At 42.9% G+C, this 16,540-nt stretch overlaps 1 protein-coding gene across 1 annotated transcript in view; it reads right to left on the bottom strand.

Moving 5' to 3' along the window:
• Window positions 1-16,540, bottom strand: part of galntl6 (polypeptide N-acetylgalactosaminyltransferase like 6) — a 253,498-nt gene that overhangs the window by 170,178 nt on the left and 66,780 nt on the right. The window contains exon 5 of the mRNA XM_017464226.3: window positions 11,017-11,183. Within this exon, the coding sequence (XP_017319715.1) occupies window positions 11,017-11,183 (167 nt within the window). The remainder of the gene's footprint in view (window positions 1-11,016; window positions 11,184-16,540) is intronic.

Below are 16,540 nucleotides of genomic sequence, written 5' to 3'. Positions count from 1 at the left end.
TGGGCTGAACCGGGCGAGCGTGAGCACTTTAGCCTCGTTCCCTAATTAAGCTTTTATTAGCCAAGAAAGCTTCAGAATAGCCGTTTCCACCAGTGACTCTCCACAGGGCACAGAGGTGGGCAGATTGGGCCATAAGCGCTTTGGAGAGTTAGCATACCATCTGCGTATATAAGGATGAGTGTGTGAGGGGTTTGTTTCCAGAGCAACAAAAAGCCATATGGTCAAGTGAATTAAAAACGAAAAAAGAAGCAAAAAAAAAAAAAGACATCTGATGTCTAAAGTAGTAAGAGCGGAGAAAGTTATATTCGATATTCCTCTCAACCTCGGCATGTCACTGAGACTAGAAGAGCTTCTGCAAGCACTTCTGATGCACTTCTGAGATTTATTGCCAGCACTTTCCAAATTCTTTCTTTTTAATTTCCTCTCTATGAAATGTAAGTGTCGCCGTTTCCTCGCTTTCTCTGACGCACACAAAACCCGTCCAGATGAAAATATGTGATATGTCGTGTATCCGTGCGTGTCGGATGGACGGTCCCGATACCGCCGAGTCTTGGTGCGCCGAACAGAGACTCTTCCCAGAATTCAACTGGAAAGCCAGGCGCTTATGCCTATTGACAGCGTTTCTGAGGCCAGGCAATGACAGGATTCGATTTTACTTTAACCTCCGATGCCACAGGGGAGCTGAAGCGCTAAACAGTCCATCACTGTCTCTTTTACACACTCCAATCAATCCCATCTTGGGCCTCTCAGAGAGCTTCTGGCCTTAGCCACCCCCTTCGCAGGAAGCCTTGCAGAGACAGCAGAACAGCCAAGGACATCTTCAGAGGGCTTATCTGGTTTAGTGCACTAACCGTCTGAAGACAGCACTCACGTCAACCTCGGTCCCCAGACCACCAAACACGCTAAACCTCAATTATCGTCCTCCGGCAGGTGAATCATTTATACACAGTCGCTGGGATAAAAACGACATCCTGTAGTGAACCCTTAAAAGAATACAGGTTTGGCTTCCTTCTAGCCCGCAAAAGTGCATCTAATCGTGTAGCGATAATCAAAATACTTCAATAAATACTGTGAAATAAATTTAGCCGGGTATATATCTAGCCATCCATTTTCCACACCGCTTGTCCTACACCGGGGTGCGGGGAGCCTGGAGCCTATCCCAGAGGACTCGGGGGACAAGGCAGGGGACAACCTGGACTGGGTCCCCATCACAGGGCACACTCGCACACACCGTCACAGACTACGGGCGATCTGGAAATGCCGATCAGACTACAACGCATGTGTTTGGACTGGGAGAGGAAAACCACAGTATCCGGAGGAAACCCCTGAAGCACGGAGAGAACATGCAAACCCCTTGCCTAGAACAAGAACAATTTGACGTCTCTACTTTGAGACGTCGTAAACATATTTCCCTAATATGATGAGGGATTGTTGGTATTAACGTCCTCACCGCGCTTACGCTTACTGCACAGATCACGTTAGGGAAATGCAGAGCCGAGGCTGTGAAACGGTCTGAGTCGGTCTGTCTAATCGCGTTTTAATTGCTAGCTTGATGTCTAAGTGTGATTTCCTCATGCGGAGAATGTTATGCTTAGATCAGGTTGGTTACATGCCACGGCGAAATGGACACCGGCCTAACGGGTTCGGTTTGTTCTCCGAGTGGAGCGAGAGAAAAGCGTTTACTCTATCGTCGGGAGTCCAGTTCAGAGCGTTTCGAAAACGCTCTCCCAAGCGAGAGATTTGAAAACGCCGTTTTCCATGCAGCAGCACGGACCGATAAAACGGAGATGTTCAAAAACGATGGCGTGTTTTTAGTCACGCGATGCACTCGCGTGACCCATTCGACTCAACGAAATTAGCCGAGCTGTCTGGGTGGGAGGGCCGACGTTCCGCTCTCCCCTGTGAATCACAGCGACGCTAGGACTGGGGCGATATGACAATATAATATCGATTCCGTGATAAATTATATCACGGAATTGGAAAAAAAAATAAATAAATAAACAATTTTGAACTGTTTTTTTTTTTTTTAATGAAACACTACAGTATTACAGGCAGGTTTGTGAGCGAACCCATATATCATAATACATATCATGTTTTACTAAACACGTCATATCGGCCACCCCTGCTATCCGACGGTGTCGTGTATGCGGAAGAGGACGGACAGCGCTCCGTGGATTGTTCGAAAATGGGGTGAAAAACAAAAGAATCCACAATGCACTGACACTATGGCGTCACGAGCTGTTACGTATGAACGGGGGTCGAGTCGAGAGCGATGACGAGGCTCCTGTTTGACCTACTTTTACATCAGGAGATGAAACTCCACACGATGATGTGGATAATGATGCAGATATCCAAGCGATCACTATGTGCTATGGTTTAATCGTCGTTTTTTCCATAAACGGAAAATGCAGCGCTAGACGCGGCTTGCCTGCTATTGCCTGTTAACTTCTAATATTCGACCGTGTTAAGGTAATTGAGCTCGTATAGACCCAACATCTTTATAATCAATTTGGATAATCTACGGTCGCCTTTGATTATAAATGAAATAAAGGATATCATTGAGCGTGGAATGGGCGGGATTTATTCGGCCGTCGGCTGTGAATAAAGGTAGATATAAAGTTAGACATGCTCTTCATGGCCATACGTTAGTTTTCACTAGAGATGCAGCAATGTATCGGCCGATAAAGGCGATTTTTCCCGTTATCGGCCATCGGCCCTATAGTTTAGAAACATCAGACGATCCTGTCGATCAAAAGAGGGCGGAAAAACACGTCGATTACGTGCGGTGTGTGAAGATGATGTCTCTTGTGTGGAATGACGACAAAAGTGCAGTCTGTAATCTCTATCATTTCTGCACTGGTCAAATTTCACGCCGGACGCTGCAGCGGTGAAGCGGGAGTTTCGGCGTCGAGTCGGATTTATTTCTGCCGAGCTGCTCGAGCTGAATTAAAGGGCCAGTACGCCGCTGAATATTTCAATAGTATTAGAATAGTATATTTCATATCCAGTTAATGTTAATATATAAAAAAGTCAATATGATATACGACCAGTTTGATGTTCAGTGATGAAGTGGAAATGCTCGTGTTTGTGGGGAGTGAATGTGAGACTAACAGGAGGGTTTTTTTTTTTACAATTCAGTCAGTGTTAATATGAATGAATAACATTCATTAAGTTAATAACCTTGCTTTAATCTTCAGAATTGAGTTGATGTGTTCATGTTAATTAGAGTAATGTGTTTTCCGTTGATGAGACCGGCTACTGTGAAGCGACTTGCTGAAATGGAAAGAATAAAGTTTTTATTTACATTCCTTTCAGAATTGTGGAATTCATTATTATTCATTTAAAAGAAGCGATAAAAGGCAGAGGTATCGGTATCGGTGATCGGAATCGCTCTGAATAATCGCTTATCGGTATCGGCTGAGAGATTTAGTATCGGTGCGTCTCTAGTTTTCACATTTTATGTATTAAAGTGCTTGATTTTAGAGCCCCGGTGTTCACTTTCCGTGGAACTGGGCGCTCATTTGATCGATAAACCGAGAGAAAAAGCATTTATTCCACACGTAAATCTCTCCAGGTAAAACTTCAATCCGAGCAATGACTCTGACCAAATAATGACTTTGCTTAAGCTTACAAACATCGATCGGCCGGATCCCGAACCAGCCAGCATACGACACATTAGTTCCTTCCTTATGCCGAGTATATTATTGCTCGGACGCACTCTGTATTTTGCGGTTATTTCCCCACAGCTAATAACGAAGTCCCAGTTTTCAGTGGCGAACTCTTGAAGAACTTCTTCACCTTCTTCACTTATCGTTTCTTTCAAAGCACAAAGAGTGAAACGTTTCAGATCTCCCACTGTGCACTGGTATAATGTATAGGCGACGTGTTTTTTTGCCGGAGCTGTTGACGAGGAACTGAACGAGAACTCGTGAAAAAGTGCTGAAAGACTGAAGCGACTCACATTGTGCAGGTGTCAGCTTTCAGCCTCAGCTGGTCCGATTGTAGTAATTACGCTGTCTTTAATTGTGAACCGCTCGACGTGTCTCGGGGAGCAAATCACCTGAATTCCCGCTGTTTGTGTCACAACAGCGGCGCGGAAACGACGCTCCCGGAAAGCTCGTTTCATCATCCGGAGATTTTTTCCTTGTTCATTCACGAGTCGGGGACATTCAGGTGGGAAACACGGCCAGGCTGCGAGATTCACTCCTGTCATACGCACGACAAACGTACAACAATGTAAAGCAATCGCTCACTGTCGAGCTGGGTTTGCCATCGTGTGTGTGTGTGAATTCATACAGTGCGTTTCTGCATGTATTCTGGTTGTGCTTATGAAGGAATAATCAGAGAATCCATAACAGCACACTAATTAACGCCTACTGCTGCAGCTAAAAGGGCACACGGAGGCTAATCGATAATCCGCAGCACATTCTGCTCTTTTAAGGTGAAAACACAAACGGCGTGAAGTCAGGCGCTCATCTCATCCTGATATTTCTCTCCTGAAAATAAGGCAGTCCCAGAGCACCAAGTCCTGAGAGAGCGGTTCCTCTATTAAAGCTATTAAATCTGCTCAAACAGAAGCGGTGCTCGTGTTTAAGGCATGCTTTCAGAATATGAACTCGCTGCGAGTGGGACACGTTGCAAAAGCAGAAGGCTCGGGATGGCTTCGTTTCAATCCGTAATCGTTTAAGGAATAAAACACTCCGGGGTGTGCTCTTAAAGGAAAATGATCAATGACAGAGTGGTGTAATGACGCCCAGAGTTACCGTTACCACCAAAAGCGGACGATTTTCCTATAAAAGGCGCAACCCATACAAAATGTTTATGGATTTAGAACACAGCAGTTTGCCAGTGGAGCAGTTAGAGAACAACACACCGTCGCTTTTTATCCATTTAATGCCGCGGCATATCTACAGAGTGAGTTCCTGTTCTTCACTTACGTTATAGTAGCTGAAAACAAATGCTCCGTGATTTTTTTTTTTTTAACTCTCACTTGAATTTAATAAGACAAAAACAACACACACACACACACACACATACTTGTGCAAGTCTGTATCGGGGACTACATGCTGGATCCTCCAATGCGGGGACGTGTATTTCTAAAAGGTTTAGGAGCAAACCAAAGACAGACTCGTGTTTCAGTTGAAGCTGTAAAAACGTCTGTCACTTCAAATAAAAGAAAAAACTTTAATAAAGCAATGTGACATTTTTCCACGTTCTGGGGACAATTTCTGGTAGACCAAACTTGTGAGGACGAGCGGACACACACACACTATTATTCCCTATATTAATAGGGATGCGAGTACACACACACACACACGTGTCATGTTACAAAAAAATCGCAAAATGTACATTCTTCTAAATACTTAAAGTTACAGCTTTACCTTTTGAGACTCCTTCCATAAATGTTAAATAAGCATCTCCTTCACCTCATCAATCATCGCACACACGGTTACAAATCTGTTTATCTTCCATACACGTCCCTGGGTAAGTTCTTACTGCGGAAACAAAAATAAATGACGACGAGCACATTCATATAAACCTGAGACCGGGATTGTACAGATGCTTCATAATGAAATTCCAGAACGTTCGAGGACTTTTCAAGCATTTTGTTTTCAAGGACTATACAAGACATGTCATTCAAACATATTCGTATATATTATAATAATTAAAACACAACCGATTTTTATGGCGCCTTTTCCAGCCATGCTGGACTAAATTTGCATTTCCCAGGCACTGCTTCCGGCACGATTGGAGGTGGAGATGGGTGCGGACGCACCGAATAAGTTTTAATAAAGACCGAAACGAAACACAAAAAAGGCACTATGACCTTGTGGCAAAACACGACGGCAAAGACTAAACATAAACCGAAGACCGTAAACACGGCAACAGCAAACTGTGGCTATATACACGAGTTAACAAGAACGTGATTCAGGTCCAGGTGGTCATGTGACTGACGGAGTGAGGTGCGGTGGCTGTGGTGGCTTAGCGGTTGAGGCTCTGGGCTACTGATCAGAAGGTCGGGGGTCTAAGCCCCAGCACTGCCAAGTTGGGCCCTTGAGCAAGGCCCTTAACCCTCTCTGCTCCAGGGGCGCCGTATCATGGCTGACCCTGCACTCTGAAAACAATTTCACTGTATACGTGACCAATAAAGCTTCATCTTCACCATAACGTCGATCTGCTCCTGAGTGACAGGAGCACTGTTGTCAACAACTTTCCACGGAAAGTCGCTGGATGATGTCAATCGCTAATTAACATTATCCGTTACATCATCGCATACTAGTGTCGGCCCTTTACGTCTGTTTACTTCTCTAATAATCTCTGTGCTCGCGTGCTGCATTTTAATGCAGTAATACATATTTTTCTGTTTCTGTTGCCGGATAACGGAACGAGTATGAAATAGTGACTGAAACGCGGCCCGTTAAGGCTACGTCTGAGCTGCTGCCACGCCTACGTTTACGTGTAAAGCGAAGTGACGGGATGTCTGTCTTATTCTTTCTCTCGCACAGAATGTACCGCTCCTCCCTGCCTCTCACTGAACAGCGTAGCCGCAGAGAGAGGTGTACCTCTGGGGGGAACGCAGGACCTCACGCTGGCAGGGCAGTACTCTCAGTGACTCTCTTCTACGGAAAAGCAGCTACGGTTTCTCCAAAGAAGTCCTAGATATATCACTAGGTGCTTATTTTTTATTTATTTGGCAGGAAATGAAGCCACTAAAGGGGTCTAAAAAGTGGACCGGAGCTGTTTCTGTTAAAACGAGTGAGCGCATAGCGGGAGGACGGGGACGGAGGGTCTGCAGCGGGGGCTCGAATATCGAGTCAGTATTGAAGTTCTATCAAAAGTAAATAAAGTTATTTAGCGATTTCGTATTTATTGACCTTTTACGATTCAAGCTCTTTTTCCAGCACCGCTGAACATTTTCCAGTACTTAAATCTCAAAACTCAAGCACTCAAGCACCCTGCTGAGATTTGCAGCTGCACTCCCGTCAGAGCTGCTGTTATAAAACATTCATCCACACTTTCGGACCAATCAGAATCGAGCATCACAGCGCTGCGGTACACTTATAAAGAGTCCATATCTGTTGGAAAGTCATGTGAAGTTAAGCTGAAGTACCCGGCGACTGTTCTAATTAAATTAGGTATATTAGTGTAGATGTGCGGAGTTTTATATCCATCTAACGTTTAAATAGATCAGACTAGTGAGCATAAAAAAAAGAGAATTTCTGGGGTAAAGTGAGCTTCAATAAAGAGGACGTTTAATTACAGGACGATTACCTGGAGCCGAATGGAACGGATTTCGGTTTGCAGCCCGAGTGTAATGAGAGATTTAATGAGAGCGATGCGCTAGCTCGGCGTGACTGTTTCGGATTAAGCGTTTCTCAACGTTTTACCTTTTGAAAATGTCCAACCAAGCAAAATATCATAAAGTTCAGGTCGCACTTGTACGTCTTGGTGTGGTGGTAGTAGACAAAATTTAAAAAGAGAGCTCTGAAGGCCAAAAGTGGAGAAGGCTCCACGTGAACGGCAGATGTATGTGTCAGCGGGATGAGCGAATGATGCTTGTTCCTCCTCATGACCTCTTCAGAACTTGATGTACATCAAAGGAAATGTGTTATCACGCTGCTCTAGGAGAAATCGGATGGGGCAGGAGCTTTCATATCACTCGTGTATATATATATATATATATATATATATATATATATATATATCGCCATTTCCGTTTACCTGATGCTTTTTTCCACAGGATCCAACCAAACAGCTGAAGGTTAAAGCTCTTGCTCAAGGAGCAAATGTGAAATGCTGGGATTTGGACTCATAGCCCTCTGATCAGTCACTCAACGCTTTGACCACTGAGCCACACTTCACTCTACAGTAAAGCTGAGGTTTAAACACAGAGGGATTTCTCTCTCTCTCTCTTTCTCTTTCTCTCTCTCTCTCTATAAAACATGAATTTCATTATCCTTTATCCCGCCAACATATACAATATTATCTGTATTGCACCATGTATAAGCTTTCACTTCCACAAAAAACCGCGAACATAACAACATAACAAGATGTACTCTAAATGTTAGGGCAGACGTATTCAAACTTTCTGAACTCCAAAACGTCCGCCAGAGAGTGACCGTTAATATCAGCAGGTTCAAAACACCTACGCAAATGTCAATTGGCTCATCTGGCGTTTTTATGATCAAAAAAATCAGGCATGATTTGAATGACTTTCCTACTCCAAAAGGCTGGCAGGTCTGATGCAGTCTTTTGATTAGATCTTTTTTTATTGGTATTTGCCACCTCACACATGGCCCTCTGCAATGCCCTACATTTTGATAACCTGTGTTGCTTAGGCTGGTTCAATAGATGACTCATGTGGATGTGGGGGTGTGGACTAGTTGGGGTGGTGGAAAAAACATCGAGGTAGGTGGTAAGGAAAGTAGAATGGGAAATGAGTGATTGTCTAATCCCAATCCCAAAGAAATTCCTCCTGCAGCTATATATATATATTTTTTTTTTGTCAAACTTGTAAATTTGCAAATACACCTGAAATAAAATCATTGCACTGTGGCACAGTGTGGAACATTCGGTGCCACGGGTTGCACATCACTGTCCAATCCTATTCATCACTAACGGGTTTCTTGCTACACTTCTGATTTTTAATCATAAAATAAGACGACAGTTCGACTAGTCATTTAAAACAATATTTATTGTTCGACTGTTAAAAATTTAGCAAATGTAGCTTTAGTGATATATTCGTGTTGTGTTTTTGGAAATCTCATATCTGTACTTGCTGTGGCAAAATAAATAATAAATAAATAAATGCACTCGTTTCTCCTAACAGCTCAGAGAAGACTAGAAAAAAATAGCCCCGTTCGAGCGTCGTGCGTTAAGAGTCTCAACGTCACGATACCGGGTCGACCTTTTTCCCATTTAATAATGGGGATGCGATGATTAAACAACGACCTATACGGTGAGAGCAGAAAGAAAAGCAGGAGGAAGTCAGAGGAAAATCAATCACACTAGTATGAAAGGAATGGGGTGACATTCTGACAGTCTGTCAGTCAGTGCCTTCCCAGACTGTACACTAACAAGAGCTCTCTCTCTCTCGCTCTCTCACTTCCCCTTCCTGTCTGTCTGTCTCTCGCTAGCTGGAATTGATGGCTCGGGACAGCCTTCCTTAGAGGTGCTGTCTAGATAAGGACAGCGTGACACCTGCCAGCGGGGGATCACCTCCATGGCTTCTGTATACCAGGGGCTTCTGAGTAAAAGAAATGACGGGACCAAAAAACCCCATATATATATATATATATATATATATACATACATACATACAGCGCCTTATGGTAAACAACGTTTGAAATGATTTCATCAAATCTGATGCTTTTTCACCATTAAAACATAATAAATATTTTTAGAATTAAGTAATTACTGACGTATTTTTCCCAACAGGTGTAAACAGGTATTTACAACTGGCTGTACTGGGAGAGATTTTGTATGAATGAGATTTGAATGTACAAAATGATATCTCAGACCTGCTAAATTAATTTAGCAATAACATTTTTAATCTGGTTTAAATGCGTCTTTATCCCTTTTCATGTGGATAATCACTTGGGTGCGTTTGTGCATTTCTTTGTGAATAATCTCTATTCAGATGAGCAGTATACACACACACACACACACACACGACACGTACGCGCTAATAAAAATGAGGAAATAAATAAAGTAATAGCACATAAACCCAGTACAATAAATTACAATGCGAATATAAATATATATATATATATATATATATATATATATATATATATATATATATATATATATATGTATATATAAAAAAAAACAACGGTGGCTCTGTTATGTTTTATTTATTATTCAGGCATGTTTTGGCTCCACTTGCGCCCCTTAGAGAGAAGACTCGCTGCAAAAAAATGAAACCCCGCACTTCCTCTCGCCTTTGTGTTCTATTCTGTTGGCGCGCTCTCCTCCAGGATGAAGAGACATGGCGTGAGGGCGCGCTGAACGCTTTGTTGAGGATCTTACGTTATGACCTTCACACTCACCCGATCTCAAGCTGTTTGAACGCTGTGGGAGGTTTTGGAGCGACATGTTCTCCGCTGGCGTCGTCAAAGCGCTAAACGAGGAAAGATCTTTGGAAAGAACCGTGTTCATGGCTCCGATATGGTTCCAGACACTCGTACAATCTACGGAGCATTAAAGCTGTTCTGGCGGCTTGCTGTGACCTTTATGCTAACACACTTTATGCTGGACTTTTCCTTTCTTTTATATCGTCCCAGTCCAGGCTCAACGTGGATGAGTTGTAAAGCTTGTTGGTGGCCTGTAGCATTCATTCATTCCGCCTGAAGCTGAATTCACTCGATTCAATACGGCTATTTCGATTCATTTTTGAGCCTGAGAGTATCTAGCGTTTTTATAGTACGATGATTACGGCATTACCGTCAACAACAATTCAAACAGAGAAAGAAGACGAAACGTTAAATACTAGCGACGCCAAGTGGTTCTCTTTGCAGCTGACCTCCCAGTGAATTGTAATGAACCAAAACTATTTTGTTCATTGCTTTTTGACAAAACTATTTTGTTCATTCAACTGTTTTGTTCATTGTCCCCCCCCATTCAACTTCGTCTTCATGCCATTGGCTAAAACAATAAAACACAATTTTCGAGGTCACAGGCAAATATCTTTCGAAATGTCACAAACACAACAGGGAAATGTATTATACAGCAAGCGAGCTGCTAGGCATGTTCTTCCACACGTCGTACACTCGGTGTGCTACCGCGTGCCGTTGAGCCACGTGACGTGAGTGACGTTTCTCCTCGGTCGAATAGGCCTTGCTTCTGATTCAAATCATTTCAAGGGATTTAGCATAATGTGCTCTAAATCTCTAACGTTCTAGCTCTACACATAATCAGAGCTACTTCTCAGACTCTTCTCCTCCTGTGGTTACTCGTATCGCAGGAAACCTCAGCAGATGGGACGGAGGGAGAGATGGAGGGATTGGCGCTTACCTCGATCGCTGTAGTCATCCACCAGAACGATCTCGGCAATCAGGTGATCAGGAGTTCGGTTTACGATGCTGTGGATGGTGCGGAGGAGAGAACTCCAGCCCTCGTTATGGAACGGGATGATGATACTGGTGTTGGGGAGATTCTCCAGGTACAGCTTCTGCTTACAGCTGACAGACAGAGAGAAAACCAGACAGATAAAGATGAGAACGAGCGAGGCTGTTATCAGCGCATTATCAGTCCATCAACCGTTCCATGATTACATGTTTGTTTGGCCAAAACACTGTCATTCGTGTAATGAATAGATAGATCTACTATGCTGTACCCCAGCAAGTTTCGGAGTATACGGGTATAGAGCTGAGCGCAAGTCTGATCATAAATCACCGTTTAAAAAGCCTTGTCACTCCCCCTGCTCTAATAAAGCACTCAGAAATCTGCGCCTTAATTCTCTTTCAACAAAGATTGAAGTGGCAGATGAAGCAACGCTTTACAGCTCACACCAGTCTCTAATTCACCACCCTGACAAAGCTGACACACGGCCCATTATTTATAGCTCGCACGGAACCACGGGACCGGCAGTCTTAAAGAGCTCTGCCTTTAATACATTCACACAGTAAATTAAAAGATAAATAGAAACAGCTTCTGTGAGAGGTTGATTGCAAAAACAAACCCCAGTGAGTAGAACTGGAATGGAAACATATGCTACTGTGTACTGTAAATAGGTTTGATGGCGGAGAACAGAAGTGCTCCGAGGAGAGCAAAAAGTAAATAAAAATAAATTCTATGACTATCCGGTGTGGTAATTCTACAGTATGAAGTGTCACACAGAGAGAAGTTTAAAGACAAGTGTGTAACATTTAGGAAGAACAAAAGCAGGACACGATCCACAAACTAGGTCAAAAGGAGGCTCCACATCATCCAATTAAGCACCAGCCTGACGAGGGAGACTTGGACAGACAGTACACAGAGGTAGAGGTTTAGGTGCGATGTGAAGAGTATCACGCTGATCCCTGTGGCGACAATCTGTCTGTTAGTTCTTTCATCTGACTGCCTGCTGAAAACGTGTGCCCTTGCTTCCTGTCATATCCTTTCCACAGTTCTGAACCATTCATACCACGATGGGAATGGCGTCTGACTGCAGTACTTCCAGAAAAAAAAACAAAAAAAAACGGGGCAACGGTTTGAAGCAAGTCCGCTTTCTGGACACTTTACGAGGCTTTAGAAACGTCCCGAGTGTCTTGTTGGTGTCTCGTCTAATTGACTGTTGGCTTGCATGTGGTAAACAGATGTCATTTTAACACAGTTCTACAAATACTGTATGAAAATTAGGGGTGGCTGTGGCTCAGGTGGTAGAGCGGGTTGTCCACTAATCGTAGGGATGGGGGTTCGATTCCCGGCCCGCGTGTCTCCATAAACCGAAGTGTCCTTGGGGCAACACGCTGAACCTCAAGTTGCTCCCGATGGCAAGTTAGCACCTTGCATGGCAGCTCTGCGACCATTGGTGTGTGTGTGAATGGGTGAATGAGAAGTGCAGACCATTGAAATTCCAGGCCTTGTTCTGTAACTACACTATATGTCCAAATGTATGTGGACACATAACCATCACACCCATATGTGCTTTTTGAACGTCACATTTAGCATTCCCTTTGCTGGCCACGTTGGGGGAAGAGTTCTGGGGTGCAGTCGGTGTTCCAGTTCATCTGTTCAGTTGGGATGAGGTCTGGGCTCTGTGCAGGAAACTCGAGTACTTCTACTCCAACCTTAATACACCATGTCTTTAGAGAGCTCAGTTTGTGTACAGAGGCACTGTCATGCTGGAACAGGTTTGGGCGTCTTAGTTCCAGTGAAGGGAAACTTTATATAATTCCACAGCATACACAGACATTCTATACAATTTGTGGTAACAGGTTGGGGAAGAACCACGTACAGTATGAGTGTGATGGTCCGGTGTCCACAAACCATATGGTATATATTATCCAGGATTTTATTTGTTTTACGTTCCTGTCACGTTTCCTTTCTTCCTTGTTCACACCATAATCGACATTTTGCCTCGATTTTGCGTCTCGTCTCAGCCCCGTCCCGTCGTCTGTGTGGTTTCCGATTGTGTCCAGGTGCTCTGTGCGTCGTTTCTAAAGACTCGAGCCCTGATATTTTATCGGAGTGCGAAGTCATACCGTGCGTCCGTGTCGTTAAGTCCGAGCGTTTGTTTTCTCGTTTCCGTGCTCTGTTTCCTGATTCAGACCCTCGCTGGTTTTGTCGTGATTATGCGATTATCCCGTTTTCGTGCTGTCTGCCTTTGCTTCGGATTATGTTGATGATTACTGGTTTTGCCATAATAAACGACACGCTGATGTTACACGTTTGCATTATGCCTCTTCAAACAAACCGCAAGTTACAGCATTGCTGTACTGAAGGTATTTTTTATGTCATTTCAGTGAATTATCTTGGAGATCTCAGGTGGCTAATCAAGTCACAATATTATGTCTGGAATACTATACTTTTAAAGGGGATTTTTCCTCTTATTTTTAGCTAGTTGGATATATCTAGTTGTGTACACTGTTATTTTTGTTTTGTTTAGTTTTTTCCTCAGATGTAACGATATATAAACTGGCATCTCAGTGCATACTGAATGACAAATGTTTCAATTTCCCTGCTGTTTCCAACTCTGAATTTATAGCTGCATTACTCAGTGTGTCACCTGCCATAGTAAAACCCACTCACTCCAGCCTCCGTGCCGAGCTACTGAATCACACAGCGGGCCATTTTTACACACCCTCTCCTGTTTCTGGATCAGTGTTTTTTTTCCAACCAGATATTTATCAGCACAACGAGACGAGACGCGGGACAGTCTGCGCTGCCTTCCTGAGCCGCTTTTGAGAAACGCAGGCCGCTGTCTGAGAGCAGTGTTCCACATCCAGCATGCAGAGCTGCACGCATCCACTGGGCGTGAAAATAAACAGACCTGCACCAGAAACAAGGCCTGAATTGGGACTTGCAATAGCACAGCTGTGATCTAGTCTCAAAAGGTGCTTTGTGTTTCAAAAGCCTGCAAACTATCCTTCCTGAAGATAAAGTGGGACTGGACTCCATTCTTGATCCATCCCTGGCTTTCTACTCGTCTCATAAGAAGCCAGAGCGGATCTTTCATTATCGATGAAACTGCTTGACCCTCGGCTACATGAGTTATTAGTGGATTTGTTCTTGCCAGGGGAAAATCCATGAAAAAAATAAATAAATAAAACGCTTTCACGGGCAGCAAATGGTGCGGAGCGGTTAGTCTCCTGAGAACAATTAATGATCAGTCCATCAAAGAGCTCATCTATTGAAGGAGTGAGTGCGAAACAAGGTGATCTCCTCGACAGTAATCCACACCTGGCCTTTACTTTTGACTATGAAGTCTCTAGATGAAAGAGACTCACTAACAGTAATGTGAAGTGCACTGTAAGGACAAAAGAAGTGGAAACTGTAGGTATTTATAGAGCGCTAATAATCGATTATGAAATGACGAATCTCATTATCGATTAGTCGGTCTGCGCACAGCACGGGGCACATTTACTCGTCGTGTTCATTCTGTTCGGAAAACACGTATCGGAAAAATGGCAGAGAGGACAGAGCAAAGTTGTGTACCGACTGACATACAATACACTATGCACTTACACTATGCATTATGTACTCTTCCGTCTAGTGTATGAATTTTAGAAGGGTAGTATCGTCTAAAATGAAAACCGTGCTTTTTACTAACCGGAAGTGTACGCTGTTGGCGTCGGACGTACGTAATGTGACGCCGCTAGCTTTAACAGAACACCCAGAGTCAAACAAAACAAATTCCTTCAGTTTACTGTTTATGTCAGCGTTACCTTCTATACCCTACATGACCTCACAATCAGACGGAGGCGGAATCGTCAAGTGACGGCGGAAAGAAAAAGTGTGCGACCTCCAAGTCCTCTAAGATATGGGTGCATTTTATATTAAATGCCATGAAGAAGATTGTAACCTGCAAACTTAAGTAGCACGGAAGCACGACAGTGATGCACGAGCACAAACTTATGTTCATATCCAAAATGCTCCACTGTATGTAAGGGCTTGGGGAAACTGGTGAGAGTTGCTTAAAGGTTTAGTTTAATTCAAGTTTATTGTCATTATATGCTGTATCTGCGCACTTACGGTGTAAATTCTGACATTTATTATAACGGGAGCGATCTGTTAGTAACGGAGCCGCGTTGCTCCTCACTTGCAGTGTAGATGCGGTGATAAACAGTTTAGCGCAAGTTAGATTTGTAATGTCTAATTAAAATGATACGATCAAAGTAAACACAAGTAAAACAATATGACTAAAGTCAGTGAGGAACACAAACTAATTTAGGACTGTAGTTTAATTTATATATACATATATATATATATATATATATATATATATATATATATACATATATGTTAACTGGACAAACAGTTGTGTTAATGTAAAGTTTTAGTCTAAGTTTCCATGTGTAACACGCAGTTTGTGTAATTTGATATTGTGTATTGCTACAGATTAATTGACTATGAAAATAATAAATAGTTGCAGCACTATATACAATAAAATTTATGATAAACACAGTATTTATGATAGAGCACATTAAAGAACCAAAGTACACTCACTAACGAATTGACTAGAAGTCTGTAAGAATTAGTACAAACTATGAAACCTATATTCAACGAGCGCTAACAATAACCTTCACGGGTATTTTTTAAAATCTATTGAGCTGGCGTGCCGAATGTTTTCAGGGTAAAGCCTGCCTCAGTTAATCACTCGGAATGGTCTGTACTACTGCAGGAGAACAGAACGATACACCAGATTTTAAAATGTTTAAAGCTTTAAATGTCATACAGTCGTGTGAAAAAGTAAGTAGACTCCATGGAAATTGTTGGAAATAGCTTGTTTTTTTGTTTTTTTTTTGCATATTTGGGCAAGCAAACATTTGATCATCTTTGAAACAGTACCTATTAATAAAGTTAATACTTGATACTTGAACGAAACCATGAGGAAGGTGAGCTTTTTCAATCATTTATTCAACAGATGGTCTCAGAAGCCGGTATTGCCCGCTTTAGCAGAAATAACTTCTTGTAGGCTTTTGCGTAATTGTCCACCAGGCTTGCTGGAATATTTGACCACTCTTCCATGCAATATTCTTTCAGTTGTGAGATGTTTGAGGGTTTTCTTGCATGTTCTGCTCGTATCAAATCCCCCCACAACATTTCGATGGGATTCAGATACGGGCTTTGACTAGGCCGTTCCATACCCCTCCATTTCTTCTTTTTTTGAGCCGTTCCTTGGTGGATTTGCTCGTGTGCTTAGGATCATTATCCTTTTGAAAATCCACTTTCGGTTCAACTTCAACTTTCGAACAGATGGCCTCGCATTATCTTCAAGCACTCTTTGATATGATGCAGAATTCATAGTTGAATCAGTGAATGTAAGCTGTCCAGTCCCTGTGGCAGTGAAGCAACCCCAAACCATAACATTTCCACCACCGTGCTTCACAGTTGC

The sequence above is a fragment of the Ictalurus punctatus genome, chromosome 3, assembly GCF_001660625.3.
Source record: "Ictalurus punctatus breed USDA103 chromosome 3, Coco_2.0, whole genome shotgun sequence".
In the NCBI taxonomy this organism is placed as follows: Eukaryota; Metazoa; Chordata; class Actinopteri; order Siluriformes; family Ictaluridae; genus Ictalurus; species Ictalurus punctatus.
The sequence above is the reverse complement of the archived record's forward strand: the minus strand, read 5'-3'. Positions and strand labels throughout refer to the sequence as shown.